Source organism: Camelina sativa, chromosome 6, assembly GCF_000633955.1.
Source record: "Camelina sativa cultivar DH55 chromosome 6, Cs, whole genome shotgun sequence".
NCBI lineage: Eukaryota > Viridiplantae > Streptophyta > Magnoliopsida > Brassicales > Brassicaceae > Camelina > Camelina sativa.
In genome coordinates, this window is record NC_025690.1 from 25227704 (window position 1) to 25242073 (window position 14370).

The 14370-nt window shown below is 39.2% G+C and overlaps 3 protein-coding genes across 3 annotated transcripts; 2 read left to right on the forward strand and 1 right to left on the reverse strand.

The window, feature by feature from the left end:
* Positions 836 to 1624, forward strand: LOC104699472 (pentatricopeptide repeat-containing protein At3g60960, mitochondrial-like). Its single transcript, XM_010414776.1, has one exon. It carries the CDS (start codon positions 836 to 838, stop codon positions 1622 to 1624), a length of 789 nt encoding a protein of 262 aa, XP_010413078.1.
* On the forward strand, positions 4851 to 6083 carry LOC104699473. Its single transcript, XM_010414777.1, has one exon. It carries the CDS (start codon positions 4851 to 4853, stop codon positions 6081 to 6083), a length of 1233 nt encoding a protein of 410 aa, XP_010413079.1.
* Positions 13104 to 14007, reverse strand: LOC104793546 (BON1-associated protein 2-like). The gene has a single exon (XM_010519911.2). The coding sequence runs from the start codon at positions 13893 to 13895 to the stop codon at positions 13293 to 13295; it is 603 nt and encodes a 200-aa protein (XP_010518213.1). The 5' UTR covers positions 13896 to 14007; the 3' UTR covers positions 13104 to 13292.

Sequence of the window (14370 nt, forward strand, 5' to 3'; positions counted from 1 at the left end):
TGAGTCAAAAACTTGGGGTCAATGTCACCGTTGACTAGTTGACTAGTTGGGGCCGTCTTACCTCCCTTCGGTGACAATTTTGACAATGCGAGCTTATAAAACACTCGTCTAGTATTTTATAGCGTTAGCATGCATCAAAAGCTTATGACGAATACATAACATATTATGTTGTCAAACCTAACGAACGAAAATAATCATATTTAGAGAACAATTAATATTCTTTATTTAGTGCATCCAATGGTAATCCTTTTTTTTCTTCTACGGCGCTGCATTTAAGAAGAATATATATTATTTCTTTGTACGTCCATACGTGTTTCCATTTGTTTTTTTCCCACTTACCATGTAACTAAAATATACTTAAAACAGAATTAATTATATAAGAATCCTATTAGGTTTTTATATTCCGCGGCAAAGATGTTCCTCCGCCGCATTGTCATCGGCCTCTCAAAGTCTTCACCTTTCTCAAATCATAACTTGTCCACCGCCGCCAAAGCCACCTTGGCGCGGTACCCACTGGGGAAAGATCTCTGGGAGCTGACCGATGAGCTGATGGAGGAAGTTGAACCGGAGTCTATCTCTCTCGTAACCGGGCGTCCGGTTTCTCTACGGTACAGAGTGAAAACGATGATTGGGCTATCAGATCTTGACGGAGCGGCTGAGTTGGCTCGTCTCGCAGTCTTGAAAAAGCTTCGTGGTCGTCCTGACACAGTCCGCGTATGCAACGCCGTGATCAGAGCCATGTGCCAGGCGAAACGGTACATTGACGGCATCTCTCTGTTCCATTACTTCTTCAACGAGTATAAGATCGTCCCTAACATCGTCTCTCTTCTGTGACATGGGTCGTTTCGACGACGCACTGCAACTGTACCGTCACGCTGTTAAATTCGGTGCTGACAGACAGACAAACAGGCTGATGGCCGAAGCCTTTTTCAACGCCTATGAGCCCGAAGATGCTTGTAGGGTTTTGGACATAACGGATGCTACGGTTGATGATATGGTCACGGTGATTGTGCTTCGCGAGAACTTGGCTACTAAAGATGTTGATGATTACTTCGAAGAGTGGAGGCTCGAATACAAGGGCAAAACATTTGATCGGATTGCTACGATGTTCGTGGACTACTGGTTCAAACATGGCAACGAAGAGAAAGCTATGAAGTGTTATAGCTTCATCCCACAGGGGAAATGTCTGCGTGCGACCACTGGGAACACTCTTTTGACAATTTTGCTATCCAATGGTAAGAAAACAGAGGCTCGGGAGCTGTTCAACAAGATGATCAAAACCAACTGTTTCGATTCAGAGACGGTTAATGTAATGGTGGACGAGTGTTTCAAGATGGGCGAGTTTAAGGAGGCGATGGGCGTGTTCAACAAGTCACGAGAGGGAAAGGGAATGGCTAAGTGTTACAGTAACACGGTCGCTCGACTTTGCGAGCATGGGATGGTGTCGGAGGCAGAGGGCTTGTTTGAGGAAATGAGCTCTTACAAAGACTTGTCCCCTGATGTGCCCACATTCAGGTCGATGATCAATGGATACGTTCGTGCTGGGAGAGTCGATGATGCCCTCAAAACCTCGAAAACACTGGCGCTTTTGAACCTGCGCAAGGTTTCCATCTATCAGGATTAGATTATAGTGTACTATATCGATTCCCGATCTCTATCTGCTTCATAAGTATTAATCGGGAATAAAACTATGTGATTGATTAGTTGGGGAAATCCGAACAAACTATTTGATCACGAATAAATTTTTCATGATCCAAGTGTTGTGATTTCATGTCTTAATAATCCATGTGAACTCGGGCTTTTGGGATTTTTATCTAATACAATAAATCGTTAGTTGATAATTTATTTCTTTTCACAACATTTTTTAACTGTATCTATAAGACACCGTCGGTTAAATATCTCCTTTAGACTTTACTAGCTGGTTTATGTCTTGATCTACGTCACTACGTGACAATATCTGCCACTTCTAGTTCTAGATTCGGACTCTTTCTACATGTGTCTGTTGATATAACAAAGGTACAAAACCCTCGTCGTCTGTTAAACTACGTAGGACGAGTAGCATCCACATACTGTATAAGCATAATCCGGAAATTTTAAAAGCAACTCATCTGCAAGATCAAGACAATCTATTCGGATTTGCGGAATAATTTGTGCGAAGGCTCTTTTTTTTTAAAAAAAAAGTTGATTAATAATAAAAGCAATAAAATAAATTATATATGCATGTATATACTTGTTTAAATTCTCAATTATATAGATAAATAAATAAAGAGTAAAAGTTATATCTTTTTTACATATTTTACAAATTTACGTGTAAAAGCAATAAAAGAAATTATATATGCATGTAGTCACCAAACCAATAACAATTATTATTATTCACACGAACACACAAAAACAAAGAAGAAAATTTAATACATAGTCTAGTTCTTTACAATGGAGATCAATATCATAATCCCGATCAATCCTATCTTGGCACTACTTGTCTTGATCCTTGTTCTCAAGAGATACGACGGTTTTATGATCCTAGTTTGGCAGCCATTTGTGTTGACCAGAAGATTCCAGAAACAAGGAATCTCAGGCCCAAAGTACAGATTCTTGTACGGAAACATCGTCGAGATAAAGAAGATGAAGAGAGAAGCTCAGCTTTCGATTCTTGATCCCGGCTCCAACGATGTATTTTCCCGTGTTCTTCATCATTATCAACAATGGATATCTATATACGGTGCCGTTTCGTCAATCTCTCTCTTCGTTCATCTTTATATTTTTAGCCTTTTCTTAAATATATATATATGAACTTTCCTTAGAGGAGGGATGCGTAACACACAAGTTATCTCTATGGTATATATTATTAGGAGAGACATTTCTTTACTGGAGCTGAACAGAGCCGAGGATACGCATCTCAGATCCTGAACTTGCAAAACAGATCTTGTCAAGCAAGTTAGGTTTCTTTGTCAAATCACAGATAAGACCCGAGGTCATCAAACTTATCGGCATCATCAAAGGACATGTCTTTGTCGAAGGTACGGATTCGGTTCTCCATAGAAGAATCTTGAACCCTGCTTTCTCCATGGATAGGCTCAAGGTTTTTTGTTCCTTCTTTCTTAACTCAATTTGAGAACTTAACCTTAGAGAAGACAGACGACGTAGTTTATCTATTTTTTTTTTTGTGATTTTTGATTCTGTTGATCAGAACATGACCAACGTTATCATCAAAGATGTTTTTTTTTTTTTTTTTTTTTGTAAAACTGTAAATTTCATTAAAATGAAACGTTTGCAATGTTTTACATCACCGTTCTAAGAACTTGAGACCATCCCTTGCCCAAAAAAAAATAAAAAACAAGAAGGGTCTTACTAGGCGGACAATGAGTAGATCAACTAAACATATTTGAGCCAGATTTGCAGAAGATTTTGGAAATTCCTGCGAAACTGTTTTGCCAAGATCGCATCCCGGATTTGTCGGTCTAGTGCTTTGAAAAGAACTAGAGCGTCTGTGGAAATGTTGTTGTGGTATCGACTGTTGCGCTCCATCCAGATTGCATAAAGGGTGGCCTGAGCGACTAGTCTGCGCAAAGTGCGAGGAGACGTATTATCTCTGGTGTCAAGCCAAGCCGAGAAAGCTACCCAAGTGTGGAAGGTAATCGGACCGTAGCCAAGACGCGCGTTGATTTTCATCCAGAGTTGTTCACTTACCTCACAGTGAAGGAATAAGTGATCCCTGGATTCCAAGTAAGAGTCGCACAGGCAGCAGCTAGAGTCAATTTGCACACCCCAAGTGGCGAGCCTTGCTCTTGTGGGGAGTCTATCTAAGTGCATCAACCAAAACATGAAAGCTTGTCTCGGAACGTGCCCTTTGTACCATACCTGATCCGTCCACAATTGAGAAGCTGATTTGGGACGTAGAACTTCCCAAGTCCGCTTAGTGGAGAAAATGTTAAGTTCAGTCCCTTCCACCTTCCACACATAAGAATCCGACTCCGATGAGAGAGGGAGTTGAATGGAGGTTAGATGTATATGTAATGCTTCAGCAGGAAGAGAGCGAGCTGGAAAGAAGAGATGTTAGAGGAGTGGAAAGAAGAGATGAGTAAGGAAGAAAAAGAGCAGTCAAAGATTAGAAATTTGACATATTAAAAGAAAATTGACCAGCAAATAGATTTTGTTATACTTTTTCCACAAATCTAACTGTCCAAAGCCATAAAACAGCCACAACTATTTAACCACAAACCAGACACAAAATTATGTTGTGGCCATGTGTTGTAGCAATTTGTGGCTAATTATCCACAAAATTTTTTTATAGCTATTTGTAGCTAATTAGCCATGAATTAGCAAAAAGATGAGTATGTGGCTATTATTTCTGTAGCTATTTATAGTTATATTTTGGCTACTCTAAATTCTATGCACCAAAACTTATATGTATGATAAACAAATGATTTAATCTATATGATAGAAATTGTCTAACACACAAGTAACCAGAAGATTCGTGATAAACAAATTATTTAATCTATATGATAGATACGTGATAAATAAGTGGAAATGCAATCACGTATTAGGATATTTTGCGTCTTGCACAAGAATTGATGCCGCCGAGGGCTACTCCGCCGGAAGCAGCTGGATATTTTCCAGGGGGTTTGCTCCCTGAAGTCTATGGATCTTGCGGAAGGTGACCTCCCACCGGTTGTGGGGATCGAACAGGGTTCTCCCTCTATAGTGACGAAGGAGAATGAAGTTGTTTCTGGTAGTCCTCTGAAGCGCTCTTAGGTTTCTATGGTAAAAAATCCGGGGGACTTGTCAAAGGTTCAATACGTTAAAGTTACGAAGTAACTTAGCCGTCTTCAAAGGAAAAGGCGATTGATGGTATGCCTACGGTCCGACTACCAAATGAGGTGTTTGACGAGACTCATCCTCTATGGAAAGATTTCCTCGTCGGCAGATTTTTAGCTAAAACTCCTTTTGTGGGAGGGATCCATGCTTTGGTTAATAAAATTTGGACTCTTGGTGATAAGACGATTAAGATTGATGTTTTTGTAGTGGATAATACCACTGTGAGGTTTCGAATCAGGGATGAGCGTATGCGATCTCGTGTTTTGAAGAGAGGTATGTGGAATCTATGTGGTGTTCCAGTTGTTCTATCAAAGTGGAGTCCCATTGCAGAGTTGGAGCCTGAAGAGATTAAGACTGTTTCTATATGGGTTATAGTTAAGAATGTTCCTCCTAAATATTTCTCTTGGGAGGTGCTAAGTGCAATAACGAGCCCCCTCGGCACTCCAAAACAACTACATTCGGATACAGAGTCATGTAAGTCGTTCACTGAAGCTAAGGTTTTGGTGGAGGTGAATTTAACAAAACGTTTACCAAACAAAATGTCTTTTAAATCGGAGAAAGGAGGTGATACTATTGTGGAGTTTGTTTATCCCTGGCTGCCAGCTAGGTGTACCCTATGCTCTAAATGGGGCCATTTGGAAGATACATGTACAACGAAAAAGGATCAGGGGATTTCCTGTCCTAGTCAGCCTACACTTGAACAGTCGGAAAAGAACAGTGGGGAAAAGGTTGTTTCAGGTTCAGGTGGGGTCACGAATTTAGGCATTGTTGAGTCTTCTGAGCTAAAACAAGGGGTAACAGAGGTTGTTGTTGATCAAGTTGCTGAGAATACTGCAGATACGGAGGGTGAAAAGGACCTTGGTTGGACAACTCCTACTAAAGGGTTGCGAAGCCCAGTGAAACAGGTTGCTAGTTCAAAGGACATTTCGAATATGTCGAACTCTTTTTCCTGTTTGAGTGACAAAGGGGAACAGGGGGAGGCATTGGATACAACAGTCGGGGAGAGTAGTGGTCCGACTACCGCTAACTCTGATGTGGTGAATCTTCCTACTGATACTACGACTTCGGGGGCTGAAATGTTACTGGAGAAGCAGAACCAGGAGGGAGGCAATGCTCCTGAGCGTCAGGAGACGGGTCTATCTCTTCGACCTTCACTTCCTCGAGCCTCTAAAGGGGTTCATAAATTTGTTTCTACTACCAGTTCTCAGAGTTTTAGGGCTCAAGCTCCTAGTTCTCTGAAACCACGTCAAACCCCAACACAACTCTGATGTCAAGGTTTTTTTGGAACATGTGAGGCTTTAACAAGAAAGCAAAGCAGCGTGTTGTGAAGGAATGGATGGGACAGGGAAATTTTGATTTCGGTTGTCTGATTGAAACTAAGGTAAAGGAAAGACGAGCGGATAGAGTGGTGAGGTCTGTGTTTGCAGGCTGGTCTTTTCTATCAAACTACAACGAGCATCGGTTAGGGAAACTTTGGGTGGTTTGGAGGAACAATGTCAGGGTTACTCCGGTTTATCGATCTGCTCAGTTGATCACATGTTCTATCTATATCGAAGGGATGGAGGAGTTTTTTGTTTCTTTTATTTATGCTTCCAATTTGTCGGCTGAACGACAGGAATTGTGGACTGATCTCAGACACCATCAGGATTCTCCTTTGTTTCGGGACAAAGCTTGGCTTCTTTGTGGTGATTTCAATGAGATTTTAAATGGTGATGATCACTCTCATAATGCTTCTGTCCCTTTCTGCACACTCGGGATGAGGGATTTTCAGGACTTTGCAAGATATTGTGATCTTTCTGACATGCATTATCATGGTCAGAGGTTCACATGGTGCAATAAGAGGCAGGACGGGGTTATCTGCAAAAAACTTGACAGAGTTCTCATGAATAAGCATTGGCTACAACATTTTGCACATTCATATTCTGTCTTTGAGCCGGGAGGATGTTCAGACCACCTTCGCTGTCGGTTTTACCTCTCTGCAGTAGCTCCAAAAATCAAGAAACCCTTCAAGTTTATTAATGTCACTACGTCTCATCCAGATTTCACCAAGAAAGTGGATGAACACTGGAAAACATCACCACCTTTGTTCCATTCTACATCTGCAATGTATAAGTTATCCAAAAAACTTAAAGGACTGAAACCCTCTCTGCGATCTCTAGGGAAGCGCATGGTTGGCTCAATCTCAGTTGGTACAGAAGCAGCTTATAAGACCATGTGTGACTTGCAGGCTACAACGATGACGAACCCCTCATCTCAAGCTGTTTTTGATGAGGCGGCTGCTTATGATAAATGGAAGACACTATCTGATATCGAGGAACATTACTTGAAACAAAAAGCTAAGCTTCATTGGTTGAAAATAGGTGATCAAAATAATAAAGCTTTCCATACCGCAGCTACTATACATGAGTCGTGTAATAGCATCAAGGAGATTCAATGTGATGATGGTAGGGTAGTCACCACACAGGATCAGCTCAAAATTGAAGCTGCAAACTACTTCCAAGGCTTTCTTAATTTGCGACCTAAAAATTACACCTCTTGGTGCCAAAAGGAGTTAGAAGCTGTGTTGGATTTCAAATGTGCAGAGAGTGAGAAGTGTTTGCTTACACATGAGGTATCAAAGGAGGAGATTAGGAGGGTGTTATTTGCAATGCCTAGTTCGAAATCTCTGGGACCAGATGGGTTCACTGTGGAGTTTTTTAAGGCTTCATGGGGAACTATTGGTGATGATTTCGTGGTTGCTATTCAATCATTTTTCCGTACTGGTTTCTTGCCAAAAAGGGGTTAACTCGACTATATTGGCTCTCATTCCCAAGAAAAAGAAAACAAAGCTCATGAAAGACTATCGTCCGATATCCTGTTGTAATGTTCTCTATAATGTCATCTCGAAGATCCTGGCTAATAGGCTCAAGATCATACTACCAAAGCTCATCTCACCTAATCAATCGGCCTTCGTCAAGGATCGATTGCTCATGGAAAATGTGCTTCTAGCCACAGAACTCATTAAAGACTATCACAAGGATACAGTTTCCCCTCGTTGTGCTTTAAAGATTGATATATCTAAAGCTTTCGACTCTGTTCAATGGAGTTTTGATACACAGAGTTTTAAACCCTATTTTCCTACTGCAAGTGCACAGCAAAGAAGTAGTACTTAGGGGTCGAATCCCACGAAGACCAAGTTTTACTCTATGGTTCTATTGGTTCAATTTCAAGCTAAGACAATTCAAAGTTGGTTTTTGGTAACAATTAAGCGATTAAAAACGGTATAGAAAGGCAATAAACAAAACACTAGATCAGGGGTGATTCTCGGGAATTTCAGAGATAGCAACCAAACAACTATTCAGGGCATAAATTAAGTACCAGTCTAGAACTCAAACATAAATATAAACTGATCCACTGTCGTGGCATCAATAACTCTATCTGATCGATTCTGTGCGGAAACGCGGAGCACGTGCTCAGACATCCGGAGCACATGCTCGGCGGTCCATAAACCCTAAACTGTCGTTTGAGCCCAGAATCGCAGACAAGCATTAAAGAACAGGAATGATAAGTTCACAAATCACCTACACATCAACTTTCGCAGGTCTAGGATAATTTGCCCACTAATGTCTTTTCTAGCAACCTATTACACTTTTGATGAATAGATAAACCTAGAATCATAGATTGGGTGATCAAATCAACCTAAGCATTAAGTCTAACAATAGTGAAGACAATCGATTATATAAAGCCCTATTTGTGTTCTGTTGCTAACCCATGAAACCCCTTTTGAAACCCCTAATCTAGCAAAGAAAACTACTCAGACATAGAGAAATGAATCATAGCAAAAGATGAGAAATTCAATGACATAAAAATAAAAAGGGTTCAGAGAATGCTTCACAAGGTAGCCGCTCTTCTTCCTCTCACAAAAACGTCGCTCCAAAACAAAAGAAAAAGGTATATTCTCTCCCCTAAAAACCCTAGGTTAAATAGCATACAAGTAGAGAAAAATAAGGAAAGAATCCAAATTCAAATCTCCCTATTAAAAAAAACGATCTCCTCCCTCTTTCTCTCACAAAGGATCGCCTAAAATAAGGGGAATTAGGCAGGGAATCGGCGCCTAGATGCTTGCCACGTGTCGTCATGAATCCGTAGAGTTGGGAGCATGTGCTCGGAAATCGGGAGCATGTGCTCCTGGGTCTAAAATCAGCTTTTCTGCTCCAATTCAACTCCTTTCTGCTCCGATTGCTCCTGCTGTTCCAATCCTTGCTTTTAGCTTCCTAGCCTCTTATTATAACCTGAAAAGGACTCAAACAACTACAAAACTATCAAATAAACAGGGTCAAAGTGAGTCAAAACCGTAACATATCAAGTTTCTTACTCACCATTTTGAGAGCAATGGCTTTTCCTGAGCAGTACATTCTCTGGATCCAAACTTGTATTTTGACTGCATCTTTTTCTGTCCAAGTTAACGGAGAACTGGCTGGTTACTTTGGTAGCTCTCGCGGTTTACGCCAAGGTTGCTCACTTAGTCCATATCTCTTTGTTATCTGCATGAATGTCTTGTCCCGCAAGTTAGATGTGGCTGCGGTAAATAGAGTTTTTGGTTATCATCCCAAGTGTAAGCCACTGAAGCTCACTCACCTCTGTTTTGCTGATGACCTTATGGTGTTTGTGGATGGGTCCAAACAGTCGGTTTCAGGTGCTCTGTGGATCTTCGACGAATTTATGGTTCACTCAGGTTTGCACATTAGTATTGAAAAATCCACCATTTATACGGCTGGAATCCCCTCGACCATCAAAGAAGAGATCCTTCACCAGTTCCCATTCGCATGCGGTTCTCTCCCTGTCCGGTATCTTGGTCTACCACTTTTACCAAGAAGGATGACATCAGGGGACTATCTCCCTCTCATAGAAAAAATTCGATCACGGATTGCCTCGTGGACAGCTAGGATGCTCTCATTTGCTGGTAGACTTCAGCTTATTGGATCAGTTCTATTCAGTCTAACAAATTTCTGGATATCAGCGTTTAGGCTCCCTAAATCCTGCATTCAGGAGATTGATCGCCTATGTTCTGCTTTCTTGTGGTCCGGCCCTTCTTTGAACGCAAAGAAAACCAAAGTGGCTTGGTCTGATGTTTGTATGCCAAAGAGTGAAGGAGGTTTGGGGCTAAGATCAATCGCGTAAGCAAATAAAGTTAGCATGCTAAAACTTATCTGGAGAATTTCTTCGGCTAGAGGCTCTTTATGGGTTGATTGGGTGAAGAGATCTCTTATTCGCAGTGGTTCTTTCTGGGCAGAAAAGGATAACACAACTTGTGGATCATGGATTTGGCAAAAGCTTTTGAAATACAGAAGCCTAGCAAAACAGTTTATTAAGATGGAAGTGCATAATGGTGAATCAACCTCTTTTTGGTTTGATAACTGGTGTTCACTGGGATGTTTACATGATGTTTTGGGGGAAAGGGGTTTTATTGATCTCGGCATCCCAAAGACAAGCACCATCGCTGATGTTCTGACTAGGCAGCGGCGGTGGCGACATAGGTTCCCCTTACTCAATATTGTCGAGGATGAGATACAGAAACTGCAGGTTCATCCCTCTCGTGAGGCAAAAGATATACCACTATGGAAAGGGAAAAATGACTATTACCGGAACAGCTTCTCTACCAAGGAAACTTGGTCACATATCCATGTTTCTCACCCACACCTGGCCGAATACAGAGTGATATGGTTCTCACAAGCCACTCCTAAGTATGCCTTTCTCACTTGGTTGGTCTTTAAAAATAGAGTCGCAACAGGGGAAAAGCTGCAGCAATGGTCTCCACAGGCTAACGCAAGTTGTATGCTCTGCAACCACCCGTTAGAGACAAGGGACCACATATTCTTTCAATGTTCTTATTCACAGTTGGTGTGGGAAGGGCTAGTGAAGAAGCTCCTCGCAGACAAGTACACAAGTCACTGGCAAGAAGTCCTTTCTCTTCTCGCTGGTAATGCTCTTGACAAAACTTTACGATTCATCCTGGGTTATGCTTTTCAAACTACCATTTACTTACTTTGGAAAGAAAGGAATGGACGACGACACGATGAACACCCAATGACAGCAGAGAACCTGATTAAGCAGATCGACAAGTATGTCCGCAATCGTCTAAGCACACTTCAAGGAGGTCAAAGCACATCCATTCAAGTTTGGTTTGAAGCAAGATTCTACTGAATGTTTTATTTTTCAAACTGTTCTAAAGTGTTTTACGACATAATTTTTGTAAAACGTTTATTTTTCTTTTGAATATAATTTAACATTAAATTGAAAAAAAAAAAAAGTGGAAATGCAATCCACTTATGTTAGTGAAACAGCAGTTAATGTTTAATACACACACTTGATTTTTCCTTTTAAGTTTTAACTCATGAGTTTCTCTACATTAAGTACGCTGCACGGCTAGGGCTCTTTCTGATGAGATTATCATTGATGCTATACAAAATACTAACTCTTAAAAAACAGAGCAAAACAGGTAAAAATACTAAATTACTACGTACGACCTATAAACCAAAAATCTCTACTCTGTGAATTTTCATTAGTTCAGTATGTTTTCCCTAAATTGTTCTAGGGTTTGGAAGATGCGGGTAAAGAGAAGTTTGGAATGACTGAATACTCCAAACAACATCCTCTCCAAGCAACATATGATGAATGCATTCACGGATCCAAGTTGTCACAGAGGAATACTCCAAACAACATCCTTTCCATGGCTGAGAAATATGGATACATGAAGGACACATACCTCTTATGATGTATTGATGTATTGACATAATAATCAATAATACTATAAACATCCTTTCAAACTGAAAAACAAACAATAAGTAAAAAAAAAATATGATGAAAGTCAAACACCATTGATTCTATGATGAAAGTCAACATCATAGAAGACAAACATAAATGCTATGGTTGAACATACATTTTCTATAATACAAAACTATGATTTAACATAAATGCAGTGCTTGAAAAGAAGGCAACTTTTGTACATATAAATCAATATTCATTTATTATATTTGAATGAACTATTGTATTATTAGAGAACCATATAATCCTTATGTATGAAAATATTGATTTTCTATAAATTTTTGTCCGTTAATGTTAATAAATTGTGAATTTCATATATGTGTACTTATATGTTTATCTGCTCTGCAGGCTATGTGTCGCGTTTCTCGCCTTTGATGTTATCATTGTGGTCCTTTGCGTTGATGTCGCTTGTCTTATTGGTATTGTTGTTTGCTGTTGTTTGTCTTGCATCATTGTGGTATTGTACGCTTTGGCAGATCGGGTGAGTCAAAACAAAACAATTAGTTGTGTATGGGCAAGAGGCTTTTCTGATGCTTTATTGATGTCTTAGGAAGGCGCATCGGATGAGGAGATAGAGAGGCTCTCGAAATTCAAGTTTCTGATGGTAAGAAACTGAGAGAAAATGAACGGTGAGATACGAGAAACTCATGGAGGGATAATGACTCAACTTGGTGTCGTTGGTGTCAAACTCCGTGTCCAGTGGCGGATCTAGAAGATTATTTTGTGTGAGACACATATATGATATAAATTAATAATAGTAAATTTAATTTTATAAAAATTATTAAATAAATATGCGTCATAGCTAAAAATATTATGAAAGTATTATTTCTATTGGTTACAATTTTACTTTATTACATGTATTAGATATATAGTTAATTTAGTAATTGAAGAAAAGAAAAGAGTTAATTTAATCATTAGGAAATACAGTTACAAAACTACAATTCACTATAAAATATAAATATCTACACACACAAATTTAAACTCTAAAATAATAAATTAACTGAAAAAAAGAGATAACATTATTTAATGTTAGTAATTTTAATATCATTTTCAGTTAAGATATGACTACTTTGCAATAAAATTAAATTTGTTAAAAGTTTAATTGGGGAAAAAAAATCGAACTAAAAATGCTCATGGCAATAAGACGTAGACGGATGGAACCGAACCGAGGATGTAAAAGTAGGTGCTAAGTTACCAACTGAGCTAAAGAATTTATTACATTATATTTATTAGCTAAACTTGGTGTCCAACCCGGCCGTAACCACCAGACGATTAATTCTCTTTGTTGTCTACTGCGCAAAATAATATATATAGTCAAAATATTGTATATCTTATCTAATTGATTCACATAAAAAAAAATCTTATACAAAGCTCTAAATATTTTATGTTTCTGTTGATTCCAATTACAAAATCTGAGTCGCAAAATAAAGACGATTGTTGAAGCTTTTAAGCATGAGTTAATTATTCATCAAAAGAATTCAAAGTTAAACAAATGAGTTTTATTTAAATCTTTCTTTCTTTATTTATTTCATAGTACTTAAAATTATCAGATTTCATGATTGCTCAAACGTATTTTTTTTCCCCACAATCCCAATTTTGGAATAAATATATGGCAACAAAATGTCAAGATAATTAAATCTATACGAAAAAATTAGAAAGAAAAGGGAAAAAAATCAAGACGGGCGTTGATACGCACACCAAACAGGAACTCCGGTGACTACACGACCACCACCATAACCAGCAGTCGAAGCCATTGATGTCCTCTGTCTCCACATTTGATTATTGGTCGCCGCAGCAGCTTGCGAAGAACACGCAGCATACGAAGAAGACGGCAACGGTAATGATTTATAATCATTGTTACCGTCAGGTTTTACCATGATTGACACGTTGATGATCCCACATTTGTCACCATAATCATCTCTCAACCTGTAACTCAAGAAATTCAAATGCCCTTGTGGAGCAAAACCTCCCATGAAGTCCGTCACGGGAATCTTGGCGTGTCCAACAAGTTTCTCAGCTCCATTACTCGTTCGATAGCGTACCTCCACGGAGATGAACCTTACGCTTCCGTTTATTGGCATCTCAATATCGAATTTGTCTTTCCAAACCGGACAGCTCCCACCCAAATCATCCAAATTGGACTTCCAAGAATGTTTATCGTCGATACTGACGACGCTGTATGTTTTTTTCTTCAATGGTTTACGATCAACCTTGAGTCCTTCTGCTGAGATTACCTCAACCTCCAGTGATCGTTTCATTGTTGAATACGACGACATGGTCTCTTTATATGTTATGTGTGTTTTATGTTTTGTATGTGTATATGTCTCATCCTCTTTGCAAGAGATTCCCTTATTGTTTTGTATCTTGAAATTGAGAAAATGAGTGAGAGAGAGTGTATATGTAGCTTAAGCCAAATTGACCAATGAAGAAGACGCACGCTTTTTTCGTCGTTGTTTCCACTAACTTTCTAATAATGTTTTTGTTTATAGTTAGTATCTTATTTTCTGGGAAATTTCAACCTATTTTGTTTTGTTTTGTCAAGTTTAGTCATTTCGAGTTTTCGACCGTTGTATGGTTTTAAATTTATTTAATCAAATAATGGGAATATATTCTTTCTTTTTAAAAATCTTGTATTCGCGTAACGGGCATATATATTCTTATTCTGGATTTGATTTTTTAAACGTAAAGTATTATTATTGTTATTCTGTGCTTTTTACTCAGGGGATGAAAATTGTAATGATAAAGTTAGAT